At 39.1% G+C, this 15,587-nt stretch overlaps 1 protein-coding gene across 2 annotated transcripts; it reads right to left on the reverse strand.

The window, feature by feature from the left end:
• Window positions 1-47: 47 nt before the first annotated feature.
• On the reverse strand, window positions 48-15,469 carry LOC117247319 (LIM and SH3 domain protein 1-like). Of its 2 annotated transcripts, XM_033611776.2 has the most exons (8): window positions 15,250-15,469; window positions 12,066-12,160; window positions 10,911-10,995; window positions 7,712-7,819; window positions 5,236-5,343; window positions 3,183-3,252; window positions 2,992-3,083; window positions 48-782 (listed from the first exon to the last, which is right to left on the reverse strand). In XM_033611776.2, exons 1-8 carry the CDS (start codon window positions 15,316-15,318, stop codon window positions 609-611), a joined length of 801 nt encoding a protein of 266 aa, XP_033467667.1. In that variant the 5' UTR covers window positions 15,319-15,469; the 3' UTR covers window positions 48-608. The 2 variants fall into 2 exon arrangements, with proteins under 2 accessions (XP_033467667.1, XP_033467668.1); XM_033611777.2 differs by lacking the exon at window positions 7,712-7,819 and having other exon boundaries at window positions 15,250-15,468.
• Between the last annotated feature and the right edge of the window lie 118 nt (window positions 15,470-15,587).

The raw sequence follows: 15,587 nt of genomic DNA on the forward strand, positions 1-15,587 counted from the left end.
AGGCAAAATAATCATCTTTGACTTAAAAAAAACCCCTCACTCACAAATTCAAATATTCCACTTTTAATCAGTTCAGCTTAAATCATGATTGTCTTTAATAATATCGAACAAGAAGTCATCAATTCTTTGGTTCATCATATGACACTTGAATGCATCTGTTTCTGTCTGGGCTGCACTTTACTGCTGACGTACATAAAAAGGGAAATGTTACCTGAGACAGATAAGAATAGTTTACATGTGTGAAGTATTTTAGTAAAAACTGTGGGTATATTTAACATTATTTCTTCCGTTTTGTGAATTAATTCCTCCTCCTCTCCTCTCTTACTTCCTCTTATGAGTTTCTGTTACAAACACCGAAACTTTTAGTACCATCGTTCTTCCCTAAAGTGAAACTTCACTCTGATGAGTCTCATTTTTCAAGAACTCTCACTGACACCTTCTCTTGTATTTGAAAATCATACGTCAACAAAAAAGGCAAAGCAGAATTACTTGGGGATTTTTTTTCATTTGCAGAAGTTGATTTTAAAAAAGAAGCCTGGTTGTTGGAGGTGAGGGCAGATTCACAGAGCAGCTCGTGCTGCAGGTGGATCCCTTCCTGTCTGTTTGGTTCACACGGGTCGGACGTAGTTAGCAGGCAGCATGCCCCGCTGCCCCGTGCGCTGGTTGCACCCGAACATCCATCCCTCATCTATGGGCTCCACGTCTAAGAGCAGGTCGCCTTCTTGCAGGGAAACTTCATCTGCTTCTGCTGCTGTGTAGCTGTACATGGCCTGGTAACGTCTCTGAGGAGATAAATCAAACACACACACACACACACACACACACACAGGGAATGAATAAACAGAGACACACTCACACAGATGCACTGACGTATAACATAGAGTCAAAATGATTTGTATCGGATTTCCATACTGAGTGACGCATGTACACGCACTCATATAACACAGACTGTACAAACACAGCTACACTGACAGCTGGTACACACTCAGATCACATAAATACACTCATGGAACACACACGCACAGCAACACATATTGTGAAAGAACACAATTTCTGTATGAACTTAAACTAGCTATACTTTTATCAAGCACAAATCATTAGGAAACGTATCCTCGTACAACAGTTAGCATGATATCTGACGAATTAGCAGCCCATGAATGGCATCGTGTCTTGTACTTCCTGTTAAGTTACGTACTTAACGTGAAATTATGTAGGTTAGGTTTAGGTGAGTAAAGTTACTTAGATTAGGTTTAGGAAAATAAAGTTATGTAGGTTAGGTTCAGGAGAAGCATCATGGTTGGGTGTCATAACGTTATGTACTCAACATAAAGTTGTGTAGGTTAGGGTTACGCAAGTAAAGTTAGGTTTCAGAAAAAAAACATGGTTGGGTGTCATAACGTTACGAACTTATTGCAGATTTATGTAGGTTAGGTCTAGGCAGGTAAAGTTACCTTGGTTAGGGTTACCCAAGTTAAGTTACTAAGTTAGGTTTAGTAAAAGGTGGATGGTTGGGCATTGTCACGTTACATACTTAATGTAAAGTCACCAACGTTAGGTTTAGGCGAGTAAACCTATGTAGGTTAGGTTTAGGAAAAGAAACATAGTTGGGCATTGTCACGTTACGAACTTAACGCAAAGTTACGTAGGTTAGGTTTAAGAAAAGAAACATAGTTGGGCATTGTCACATTACGAACTTAACGCAAAGTTACGTAGGTTAGGTTTAGGAAAAGAAACATGGTTGGGCATTGTCACGTTACGAACTTAACGCAAAGTTATGTAGGTTAGGTTTAGGAAAAGAAACATAGTTGGGCATTGTCACGTTACGAACTTAACGCAAAGTTACGTAGGTTAGGTTTAGGAAAAGAAACATGGTTGGGCATTGTCACGTTACGAACTTAACGCAAAGTTACGTAGGTTAGGTTTAGGAAAAGAAACATAGTTGGGCATTGTCACGTTACGAACTTAACGCAAAGTTACGTAGGTTAGGTTTAAGAAAAGAAACATGGTTGGGCATTGTCACGTTCTGCACTTAACATGAAGTTACCTTTGTTAGGTTTAGGCAAGTAAAGTTATGTAGGTTGCTTAGGGTTAGGAAAGGAAACATGATGACGTACGTTAAACTCAAAGTTCACTTAGTTTCACAATGATTTGATCGCAGGTCGTCTGGGAGAAAGTCTGATCCAACCACCACCCCAACCTGCCTCCTTGCGCAGACTTTTTCTCTTTAAAATACTTCCTTCTTTACTCCCGTCAGCACACTGATCACTTGATCATAGCCTTTCCGATTATGTGGGTTATATACTAATTGTGGTGCATATGTACAAACAGTGCATGAAAACTGGCTTGATTCCAATCAATCCCGTCCCTACAAGTCATTGCACCTAAATAAATAAATGTAAATAAAGGACAGAACAAAACTGAAAATCCATATTACAATAATAATAACCTTGCATCGTACACATACTACACATGCTACCCTGTATGGCCAAAAATATGTGGACACCCTCGCCTTATACTTTTGTATTTCTGTGTACTTGTGTAGCAGTTTTTTATAGCTTGAGTTAAGACTCATAGTTCCAATTACAGGAAATCTTAATGCTGCATCACACAGTGATATTTTAGATACTGAGCTTCCAACTTTGTGTCAACAGTTGGAGGAAGTTCTTTTCCTGTCTCCTGTTCCTTTTCTTTTCCCAGGGACAGCTCCATAAAGAAATGATTCTCCTAGTTTGGTGTAAAAGAATTTGACTGCCCTGCACAAAGACCTGACCTCAACCCCATCCAACACCTTCAGGATGAACTGGAAGATCAGCTGTGAGCCAGACTGGAGCACCCAACATCAATGTTGGACCTCATGAATGCTGTTTTGGCTGAACGGGAGCAAATCAGATTAATTCCCATTGTTTTGAATGAGATGTTCAACAATCACATATGATGGTGAGTGTCCACATACTTTTGGCCACAAAGTGTATGTTTATGTAGTAGTCTTACCACTCCACCAGGTGGTGCCACAGCAGCAGGGCGCATCATTTGTCCCACCGGCTGACTGTGTCTCTCAGGGTTGGATGGTTGTTCCTCATAGTCTGCACACACACACACACACACACACAGTCAATACACATATATATATATATATATATACATACAGTTAATGCAGTTATTTAGAGGAGTCTATCTCTTACTTTGTCTGTTCTCAGGAGGAGGCGCGTCACTTCGAATCCTGCTCTTCTCAAATTCTTCGTGGTACTTTATCTGCACACACAGGCAGCAACACACGCATGTTAAAACCACATCAAATCTGACCGTTGAGCCTCGAGCAGCTCACCATTTTAGGAGGTGCTGAGAGATGATGAGGGGAGTTCTTTCTGTGCAGAAGAAACCTCCTACCATCAAACAGCTGAGGAGTTTCTCTTTTAAGTTTTCAGATATGGTGCACTTTGTTTTCGCATCTTAAACTAACTGACTGTGACCGTCCTTCTTCTTCATCATACTGCTCCACATTTTACAGAGGATAAACTCTAGTGAGATGTTTGTGGCGGTGCACAGTGAGTCCACCAGGGGACAGAGCGACACAGAGGGGACGACACAACCTCTGTCACATTAATCACTTGCAGTTCAGGCCTTTAGGCGCTGAGGGAGGAAACCTAACTGGATGTTTAATAAGGAAAAGAAGAGAAGAGAAAGAGCAGCCTCCATGTGTCCTCACCAGACCTCAGGAGGAGCAAACAGAGACACGATGTGATGGGGAAAAGACTGGAGGAGAGTGAGGCCTTAAAAAAATATAGAAAAGGAAAGAAAGGAAGGAAGGAAGTAGGGGTGGAGGACGGGAGGGAGAAAGAAAGGACAGAAAGAAAGAATATGAGCAAAGGAAGAAGGTAAGACAGGGTGTAAGAAAGGAGGGAAGGGCAAAAGAAAGAAAGGAGTGACAAAGGAGGGAAGAGATGGAGGGAGGGAGGAAATGAGAAAGAGAATGAAAGAAAAGGTAATAAGAGAAAGAAAGAAAAAGGAAAGAAATAAAGAAAGGAGCAAAGGACAGACGGAAGAAAGGAGTGAGAAAGGAAGGAAGGAAGGAAGAGAGGAGGGGAGGACAGAAGGAAGAAAGAAATGAAGAAAGGGAGAATAGAGGGAAGGAGTGAGGAAGGGTAGAAGGAAGGAAGGGTGGAAGAATGAAAGACAATAAGAAAAAAGATGAGCAAAAGAAGAAAGAAAGAAGAGAGGGTGTAAGAAAGGAGGGAAGGGCAAACGAAAGAGGAATGAGGAAGGAAGGAAGTTGTGGAGGGAGGGAGGGAGGAAGGGAGAAAGTAACAAGGGAATGAAGGAAAAAGACTGAAAAAAGAAAGAAAGATATGAGCAAGGAAAAAGGTATGGAAGGACAGAAGGAAGAAAGGACTGAGAAAGGAATGAAGGAAGAGAGAGAGGAGGGGAGGACAGAAGGAAGAAAGAGAATAGAAAAGAGAAACAAAGAAAAAGAAAGGAAGAAAGAGAGAGGAAGGACAGAGGGGAGGAAGGAAGGAAGGAGGGAAGGATGGGAGGATAGAAGAAGAAAGGAAGAAAAAGAAAGAAAGGAAGGAAGGAAGGAGTGAGGAAGGACAGAAGGAAGGAAGGAAGCGCCCAGTGGAAAAAGCAGTTAGTAGATTTTGCCTTTTTCACATGCAGCTTATCACCCGTCATTCCTTTCTGCAACCAGATCTCCCATGAGACAAAAAAGAGAAAGTGTGTTTCAGTGTGGTATGTGTGCCTGTGTGTGCCTGTGTGTGCGGAGAGAGCGGACGTTCACTTTGTGTCCACAGCTGAGAGACTTTGACCATATAGGGCAGCTGCTCCTCAGTGGACGAGGAGAAATGTCTGAAATGTGCCTCTGCAGGATCTGTACTCTCTGACATCCTTCACTGCAGCAGTTTGTTCTGCTCCGTCTCTCTGTGCCAGTGTGGAAATGTACCGTCCTGTTATTGGACTGTCACGTGTTCCTGTTGGGTCTTAGGGGAAATCGCTCGACTTGCTGCTTTGCATCTGCCCATGTTTTTTTTTTGTCCCTTACGGACAGAAAAAACACTCAGTTGTTTTTACTGTGAAGTTAAATAAGGGAGGAGTTTTTTCTCGTTATGATAGCTAGTTTTTAAAGACTGGTTTACCCACGTTACAAAAACATAAACGACATTTGTTGTGTTGCAGTGTGTCTAAAACTGTCTTGGTGAGAATATGTTTAGTATTTTGTGTGAACCAAGTGTTTCTTACATTACTGATCTGATCCTGCGTCTTCTTCAGTCTCTGCATCTCCGGAGTGTCGACGACCACGCTGAAACCTTTCCCCTTGCTCTTCTCAAAGTCCTCCTTGTAAAGAGCCTGAAATTTACAGTTAATTTAATCAATGTTATGTTAGAGGAATAGATTCATATTTTGGGAACTGCACTTATTTGCTTCCTTATAGAAACGTAGATAAGGAGATGAACACTTGTCTCATGTTTGGGCGCTAAATATGAAACTACAACCAGCAGCTGGTTAGCGTAGCTTAGCATAAAGACTGGAAACGGGGGAACAGCTAGCCTCTGTAACACTGCAACTTGTTATGTTTTGTATAAAGTAAATAAATTAGATATGGCTTGTGCTTTTTATGCTCTGTTCACACTACTGCTGACAAAGCAACAGCATGACCAGCTACATTATTACAGAGTCAAGGTTGAAGTGTTGCTAAAGCGCTCGTTTACCATGGGTTTTTGTGTCTGTGTTTGCAAAAAAGCACCTCGATTTAATGTCATCTAAGGTCAGCATCTGGCCAAAAATATATCTGTGCTCTTCATCAATATCTGGGCCCCTTTGTTATGTCACATTTCGCAGCCCCATTGCATCCCTGTGTGCACTGCAATACACAGAGAGCTAGCATTGTGTCAGCTACTTTAGCTAAGTTAGCGTTTGAGGCGGGGCCCCGATAATTTCAATCAAAGTTGCTCAGTGCCACTTTAAGACAAAAAATTAGATCTTCCAGGTATAAAATTGTTCGGATCTTTTGCATCGTGAGGCCAAACACACTAGAGACTTTGCTAACCAAGTGGCCAACTCCTGGGTTAGCCCTCCGCTAACTTGAACAGGGATAAAGTTATTTAATCGTGTGGCTCCTCTAATCTTTCAACATATCAAATGGATTAAATCCTGATAGTGACAGAGTCATTTTGTGGGAGTTATGGTGCTCAAAATCTGTATCCACTGATTTACTAATGTTTCTTTTACAACATAGCCTGACACTATGGGAAAAAGTATTTTTGATGGCATCATGCAACAAACCCGGAAGTTGTAGTTACATGGGTTGGGAACAAATACAGCGCTCCCGTGTTTTCAGCTTACGTGTTTGACCACAGCTAGAAACATAAACATATAATTAGGTTGATGCTTTAGCGTATCATTTGAGAACTGTGAAAAAGTTAAGTCCAGCTCAACTTTGATTTGTAGCACATTACACCCATTACGTAGCAACATGTCATGTGTCAGTTTTTAGCTTCATGTTGAAGGCTTCCATTGCAAATGACTTGTAGCCCTAGATGCGCTGTCGTGGCAGCATGTTTTTAGCTTAAGTGTTTGACCACAGCTAAAAACAAAAACATTTAATTTAATGTATGCTTTGGTGTGTCATCGGAACGCTAAAAAAAGTTGACTCCAGCTCAACTTTCATTTGTAGCACATCACGCCTGTTACGTAGCATGGTGTCGGGCATCAGTTTTTAGCGTCATGTCAACGGCCTTCATTGAAATTGACTTGTGGCCTGTTGCTTTGTTGCTCATAGTGTGAACACAGCATTAGGAGTGCTGGTAGGCAGATGTTACCTTTGGACAAAGCCAGGCTAGGTTTAGGCTACAGCCTTATCCTATACCAAGCTATGCTAAGCTAACCAGTTGCTGGCATAGTCAATGTACAGACGTGAGTGTGGTATCAATCTTCTCATCTCACTCTCAATAAGAAAGCAAATAATATCAGACAACTATTGACAAACATGTTAATGACACAAATGGAGTGAAACAGTTTCATTAGATTTGTTATATTTTGAATTCATGCACATTTTTGTCCTTCACGTGGAGTTATGAGCTGCATTCATGGTGAACTGGTATTCGTTGAATGACATCTTCCTGTCACCAAATGATGGGGAAAAAAGTACCATATCCTCTTGTCTGTAATTCCCACCAACTTTTTTGTTTGTGAACCTTCAATCTGAAGTTATGTCTATTTTTCAACACGCTTGTTAAAGGGTACATTTATATGAACTGTGTGCAGCTCAATTAAAGAACAATTATTGCTCTTGGTAATTTTTAGAGGTCTGAAGAGGTAAAACTTTCACAAGAACATACAAAAAATAGAGATTCAATCTGAAATAAGGACATTGTTATTATTTGTGGGTGGTTGTGAACAACTGCATTTGAAGGCTGTTGTAATTTTTTTGTCTTGAGTCAGTCAACAACGATAAATTCATCATAACCTGAATGCAGCATTGGTTAAAAAGGAACACTTAGAAATAATTTAACAAGCAAGTTTACATGTAAAAGGAAAGATTTTTATAGAAGTGCGTGCAGACATGCAGACACATACATACTATACAAAGACACAGAGGTTGGAAAGACGTCACAACTAAAACTTCGACTAACTGTTATGACTAAAGAGACGTATGAAGATTTATTGTTATTAGATTGTTCGATGCTCTGCGGTTTTTGAGGCGAACCGGACATACGTGACTGATCTGGTCTTGTGTCTTCTTCACTCTCTGCATCTCCGGAGTGTCGGCCACCACGCTGAAACCTTTTCCCTTGCTCTTTTCAAACTCCTCCTTATAGAGCGCCTGGAAATTTGTTATTCATCAGGATTCAAGAAACTTTCAGTGTAAAACCCCTGAGGTTAACTTCTCAGCCCAAACAGAGTGGTATTCCTCAAGATGACAAAAGCTAGATTAGATATTTTGAGGTTGCATGCACACTTTTGCGGAATGTGATTCACAAATATACATACACACACACACACACACGTGCTGTGCTTTGATCTGTCAGATTTCCTTTGTAAATTTAGGCCTGCGGGGGAAAACACTTGCAACCTTAAATAAAGCCAAAATGTTTACTTGAAAGTAAATCTGAGATCCTGACACACACACACACACACACACACAGTGAGTCATGTTCTTGCTATGAGGAATATGCTCCCTCAGTAAGAGTGCTTGACCACCGAGACTTTTATGGTTATAAACAATGAACTGAGGAGAGGGAAGGAGGAGAGAGGAGAGGAGAGGAGAAGAGGGAAAAAAAGATTGGAGGAAACAGCTTTTAGTGTAAATTTGATCACCCTGTTATCGTAACAGTCATGTAGCATAAATAACATTATGTCACATGATACTATAAAGGGTTTTAACCAAAAATAGACCCACTCTTGCTTCATGTGTGTGGTTACATCATACTTGTTCCTGTCACTGTGTTTCAGGAAAATCATTTGGTATCTTAAATATGTTTTTAGTAATGGTAATGAGTCAACAAGTAATATAATGCAACATGGTGTACCACAAGGAGCCATATTAGGACCCTTATTATTCTTTATTCATATTAATGATGCTGCTGTATCTAATGCTATGTTCTGTTTGCAGATGACACCAGCCTTTTTCTCTCTAAAAGAGATTTAACAAGTCTCATGAGACAACTAAATCAAGTTGTCACTCAATGTCAAAAAGTCTAGTTCCATGTTGTTTGCAGGAAATATGAAGCATGACAATGAGCATGTTAAACTTAACATTCATAATGAAGACATCAAGTTTCATCGACATGTTTTTTTAGGTATTATGATGGATGATAAACTCCTGGAGAGAAGAGGTTGGTCTTGTCTGCAATAAGGTCACTAAATCTCTTGGGACTCTTTTGAACACAGTACTTGTTTATTGATGTCTATGCATATTTAATATATTGCAATATTGTATGAACGAGTTCTTTTCAAACTTATCTGTATAAACTACTTTTGTAGCAGAGACAGTTTGTTAGATTAGCGACCTTTTGCACCCCTGTTTTTTAAATTGCAATTGTTGACTATTTTTTCCATCAATATTCCTCAAATCTGTACATTTTTCTTCAAAGTGAAATATGAGATTACAGATTTACCGTGTAGTTTTAGATATTATTTTGATACTAACCCCATAAATACACAACTAGAGAGGCCCAGAATCTTTATCTTCCTTTCTATAAAACATCCTGGTTTACATATAAGCGTGTACCACACCCTCACATGCAATTATTTATATATTTTTTGCCTTTTGTTTAATTTGTTTCAAAAAGTTTCAGTGACATTAGATAAGAGATTGGTTCGTTTTCACACCACCAAACAGTCATGCTAATATTTAACAGGTGGTTTGTTATCTTAGTGCATGCTGACACATCATCTGGTTGAAAAATAGGGTGATGTTGATGGATTTTAAAGAGAAATTGAGAAGCAAAAGAAGATTACATAACAAAGAAGCATCAGCTGCACAGTGAAGGTTAACTTTAGTATTTTTCAACCTGGAACCTATTTTCCCATGTTTCTGTGTCTAAGTGACTAATGGAGTTATGAAACTGGTCCAATATTGAGTCAGACCGCTGCCACAGTCTGCAATGGAACCCCCTTGGAGCATTTTGCACTATCAATTTACATCCATTAAGGGTGTTTGTTTTTGCCGCTGACAGGTTCAGATTATTATTATGTGTCTGACAACATTATGGAAAGGATTCCTACAGAGAGAGACCTTTTTGTTCAAGACTAAATTTTTTTTTGTTAAACTAGAAACAGAGCCAAAATCGCTATTGACGAACACACCAGACTCCATTTAAAAAAATAGTAGTTTTAGCATGTATTGAGCCAGGATATTTTCACATCTAACTGGGTAGATTGAGTTTTTTCCCCCAACAAAACCAGAGTTGATGACTGTTGGATCAGTGGAAAGATTAACCAAAACAGTTTTCTCGATTCTGTTGACTCTACATGAAGTGTGTTTACAATGATAAAATTACTATTTATTTATATGGAGTCTGGTTGGTTTGGCTATGGTTATTTTGGAGCTGTTTCTAGCTAAACAGAAAGAATCTTACTTACATTAGGTTTGTAGCAGTATGAAATTTTTACAGTACCATAACCGTCTCAGAAAATATCCTAGTTTCACAGTATCACAATATTATACAGTTTATATTATTACCAGTAAAATGACCCTTAAAGGAATGAAAACAGAAGGGTATGATATACACGTTATGATAACCGTCAACTTTTATATCACAATATAACTTGAAACTGGTATATCGCTGCAACTCTAGTGGACATAGTGCAGGGGAAGGAAAGCTTCGCCTCCACACGTTGAGTGACAAGACAATCCCTTAAGTGAAATTCAAACTGTAAAGAACTCTCTCTTTAATTTTGCGTGACTTGGAGGACTTAATCCTTTGATCGGGTTAATTTGCTGTCTTTAACAGTGTGACTAGATTAGAGATTAAGAACAGTACAGGCAGGCAGGGAGGCTGAGTTGAGCTGGTGCCACACGGAAGAAGAGATTAAGTATTTTAAAACCACTGTCTAGTTTACGATCACTTAGGAGAAACATTTCAACTTATAAAGCTCCATTTTTTGGTAAGGTTATTAGAGTCCACTCTCAGAGCTTCACATTAAAGTCAGGCTTGCGTGCTCTCATTGCAGTATACGGTCAAAGGGCTCAATTGATTCAATTAAAGGAATCCAGTTGTCCTGAGAGATGTGTCCTCATCTTCTCTTTTGAATCAGACGGACAGCTGAGTGGAGCAGACAGATAGAGAAGGGGAAGATACAGCGAGTCATGATGACGACAGCAAGATTAGGATGAGTATCTCTGCCAGTGACAGAAAGCAGGAGCAGGAGTGATAGCTGAGACAGAGGACTGATCTGTGGGTGGCTCTCACCTGGCTGTTGAGCATGCTCTGTTGTTTGAGACGCAGATTCTCGGGGGTGTCAGCCACTATGGTGAAGGAGGTTTTGGGGTAATGCCTGAAAGAAGAGGAGGAGAATAACAAATGTTCAAACATGTTTTTGAATTTAAAAATCTACTCATCTCATGACCAAAAGCTCCCAAAAATGACAATTCTGCTGCTTTGGCTGTAAAGACTTTAACTGTAAACAAGTAAAAGATGAAATGTAGATTTACAATATTGCATATTGTAACTATGAACATACCGCAAAGACTACAGCCAACTAGCACATATATTCTGCGCCCATGTGAGAGTAAATAACTCCATATCAGCAGGTGGTAGTCTGTAGTTGTCATTCAAAAAGGGAAACCGCAAGACCGACAGGATGGATTAAAGACACCAGTTAGCACGTTAACAACACAACCCGATGTTGAAAGGATAAATTATATTTAAAGACTACTAGCCAACAATAATACAAACAATTACAAATTGTTTCTGATACAGAGCTCAATTTAAAAAAAATCTAATATAACATGTTTCGTCTGATCTCACAGCCTCTTGACTTTTACCTTTTGTTTACTTTCCTCACTTCCATTTCTATTCTTTTTCTCACCAATGGCCCAACATCGACCAACAGCTGTCTGTTGGCTTGGTGTCTCAGGGCCCTAAGGGACTATCTGAACTCCTCTCAAGGGATAGAGGGAAGCGTGCACTTCCTCATGGATGAGAGGCTCGTGCTCCATACAGTGCAAGATGTAAACATTAATGGTGTCCTCCTCGGGTGAACGGTAACATTAACTAGCTCAGTGGTGCTAGGTGAGCTAGCAGGAGATGCACACTTCCTTCTGTGCGGTCTGTGGATTATCTTGAGTATCCGGGTCGTGAGTTCTGGAAAAAGACATTGCTGTGGAGTTTTTTAAATGTATTTTTTGGCACTTTGAGCACCACAAGCTGAGTGCCATCTAGTTCCATTATACTGGAGAGAAGGCAGACATCTCTACGGCTGATATCTCCAACACTCTTCAACTCACACCAAAACAATCTAGACTGATAAATAAACTACAGGTATGAGGAAAGGTATGTATTTTTAATTTTGTGGTGAACTGTCCCTTTAACCATGAGAATGATCAGTGTGGTGTTAACACTCACATACTGCAGTAAGGTTTCTTCTCAAAGCCTTTATAGGTGGTCATGCTCAGGGCCATCTTGCACACCTCGCAGCTGAAACAACCCTTGTGCCAATACTGGAGAGAGAAACAAGTCAGAGATAAGTTTCAAATACTTGAAATTCTTATCCAGTCTCAGTGACATTTTGGATTTATGTATTTGTTCTAAGCTAAAAAAAAAGAAGACTTTAATATAACTTGCAGTGACAGAGTGAGAGAATGTCTTTACTGCTCTTCATGGGAGCACAGCTGTTTCTCCTCTGCACCGAGCAAGTGCCAATAACAAGAGATGATTACAGAAAATACCACATCAGAATGATTATAATTAATTTAGATAAGTGGTTCTCAACCTTTTTCGTGTCAAAGACCCCTTAATTGATACATATTAGGTCATGGACCCCCATTTGATAAGATTTTGGTTGTTAGATGTCATTGAGACCAGAATTATCAGTTACAGTTGAGGAGATAACCATCGAGAAAGTGAAACCTATGAACAGAATAGTCACTCTAATGACTCTTACTCACACTGGGCTCCCTTCTATAGTGAGTTCAAAAGTGAAAATAAAATATTCGCCATTTTTCTGGGGATTCCCCAGAACTCCCTCAAGGACCCCTGCTTGAGAACCACTGGTTTAGGTGCATATTAAAACCTGTGTATTGTCAGTTGCCAGATTAAAGTGTGGATTACAGTGCGCCAACTCCTCAATTCACTTGCTCACATGACTTATCTGACACACTGTAGTGCCACAGAATGGAAAAACTTTGTTGGTGTTTTGCGATGAGAAATTTAAAGAGTGCTTTAATGCGAGTTCCTTATATAAAAGGTGCATAAAAATAACACTTTCCCCTAAGGTTCACTCCGTGAATTTTGGGTTTATGCACCAACTCAGACGAAATAATCAAAAATTGGTGAGTTAATTAGACAATTTTGCTTTTATTGTCTCCTTAAATTCACTTAATCAAACTGGACTGTTGCAGTAATCTGAGTTTTGTCTTTATCTGGCTGCAGTCACTTTATCAGAGTATGTGTAAACAAGCTGATATGATGACTGACAAACACAGGCGCACACACACACACACACACACACACACACACACACACACACACACACACACTGAGTCTATGCCCTTTTTCCAACATGTAGAGATTTCTGGCTCATGTTTATCTACCGGATGTGGTTTTCCTCCTCATCACTCCCTTATAGTGTGTGTTTTTTTGGTGTACATACAGTGTAAGTTTTTATGTATTGTATGTTATTGTGCATGTGGTAACATGTAGTTTCTATACTCGTCTAACTACAGTTTGTAGTAGTTGGGTGGCAGTTAAATGATATTCAAATCACAGTAGCTTTACCTTGGGTCATGTAGTTTATATAATTAATTAAAAACGATATTCATAGTTTTCCCATGAAGTTTTTTTTGCCATAACATGTGGCACACTGCCAGAGCTTATTGGCCATGATTATTGTTTAATGACCATCACCTGCCATTGTTTAAAATCAGCTCATTTTTCAGTCAACAGGTCTGCTAAGTGTGGCATTTTCCTGATTCCACCTCAACAACTGCTCCTTATCCTTTCCTTAAAACACATCCTTGCTGCCTGGGTGACAACTGGCTGGCCCCAGTCCCTAAATCAAACACATCTACACTTTACTTAGTTCAGTTGTACCTCCGTGTCACAATATGACACTCCAGACTCAGATTGTGATCATTTCCCAAAGTGTAGTTGAACTACTTTCTGAAACTAGATTTACTTTGACCTGCTATTTTTTAGAGTAATTAAGATGTAGTTTAACTAGTTTTCATTGTGAATTAACTTGCAGTTTGCAGTTTTAATGTAATTTACACAACACTGTCCATTTTATATAGTGGTAAAGCATTGCAGAGCAGATACTGTGGCTTTATGTACAACATTGTGGGTTAAAATAAGACATATGCTGTGATAACAATAGCTGCTTGTCTAATGAGACAGTTGGTGACAGTAAATAAACATCAAGAGAGAGACATCTGCCTCTCAAGCACTGACCACTGAAGTACTTTTTAAAAGCAAGTGACAACTTTTACTGTAATTTCATTTTGCTAAACCAACTACAGATTTTTCCTGAAGAAATCAAAAAGCTACAGTGATAGTCAAGGAAAAGAAAATACATAGTGGTCTATAGGCAGTGGGGGAAAGTAACTAAGTACATTTACTCAAATACTGAACTTAAGAGCAATGTTGAGGTACTTGTAACTTACTAAATATCTCCATTTCTTGCCACTCTACATGTCTTAAAAAAATAAATACAAAAAAATAAATTATTGTATAATATTATAGATTAAGATAGAACTTTAATGATTCCTTCTCAAGGTACCACGTAGGGCTGGGTGATATGTCACGATATTTTTAGGCTATATCTCGATACACAATATATATCTAGATATTTTAAATGTCCTCAAAAGCACTTCATTAATGCTAGGACTTGTAGACAAAATCAAACATAATATCTGTGATGAAATACCCTCTCTGATGCAAAGAAGTTGTGGGGATGGCTATTTTTGTCTTCAATAATCATCAATAATGTGGATGTAATGACTAACTGGGTTAAGGCAAGTGTTTAAACAAATAAAAAGTGTGTTAAGTTAATAAATTTACATCACTTAATTGTAATTTAAACATTAAAACAAGGGCAAAAAAACATTTATGCCATATCACGATACAACGATATCCAAAATGTAAGATGATATATAGTCTTATATCTCTTCCATACAGTATATAAAGTAGTTAAATGAGCCCCTTCACCATCTGCTACTTAAAAATGATGAACATATTTATACATTTAATATACATTATTCTGAAATGGGCCCTTTTACATTATGAGTAGTACTTTTGCTTATTGCACTTAAAGTATATTTTGATGCCAATAGCCTACTTTTGTACTTTTTCTTTAGCAGAAATTTGAATGCATGACTTTTACATGTAATAAAGTATTTCTAATACAGCGCTGCCACTTCTTAAGGTCAAGATCTGAGTATTCCCTCCACCTGTAAGAGTGCCTACTACAATATATAAAACATATTATCAGACAGGTTATTATTAAAGACTATAGCTCAACAAATACCTGTGAAATCTCTAATATCAAAGTGATATTTTGTCAGTGAATGAGGTCAGACTTGTATCACCTTACCTTATCAAGGCAATTTATTTTTTCTGTGGGGTAAACTGGTTTATTGCATCTTCCACAGGGCGGATTCATGATGGCGCAGGGATTCCTCACACCACAAAATAACAAAAACAACAATTAACCTACTGATTAAAAAGAAAAGTATCCGAAAGTTTAAACACAGGCTGTGATGAGCAGCTGGGACACAAACCGTCCTCCTCTTCTTCGCCTGCAGGCATGTCAATTAATATACGGACTGGAGCTCAAGGCGAGGAGGAGTCAAGCGTGAAGCACGGAGCCGTCACGGTGCCTTCAAAACCATCGGATATAGGAAGTTTCACATGTTGTGTGTAGGTGATAAG

Source organism: Epinephelus lanceolatus, chromosome 21 (genome assembly GCF_041903045.1).
Source record: "Epinephelus lanceolatus isolate andai-2023 chromosome 21, ASM4190304v1, whole genome shotgun sequence".
NCBI lineage: Eukaryota > Metazoa > Chordata > Actinopteri > Perciformes > Serranidae > Epinephelus > Epinephelus lanceolatus.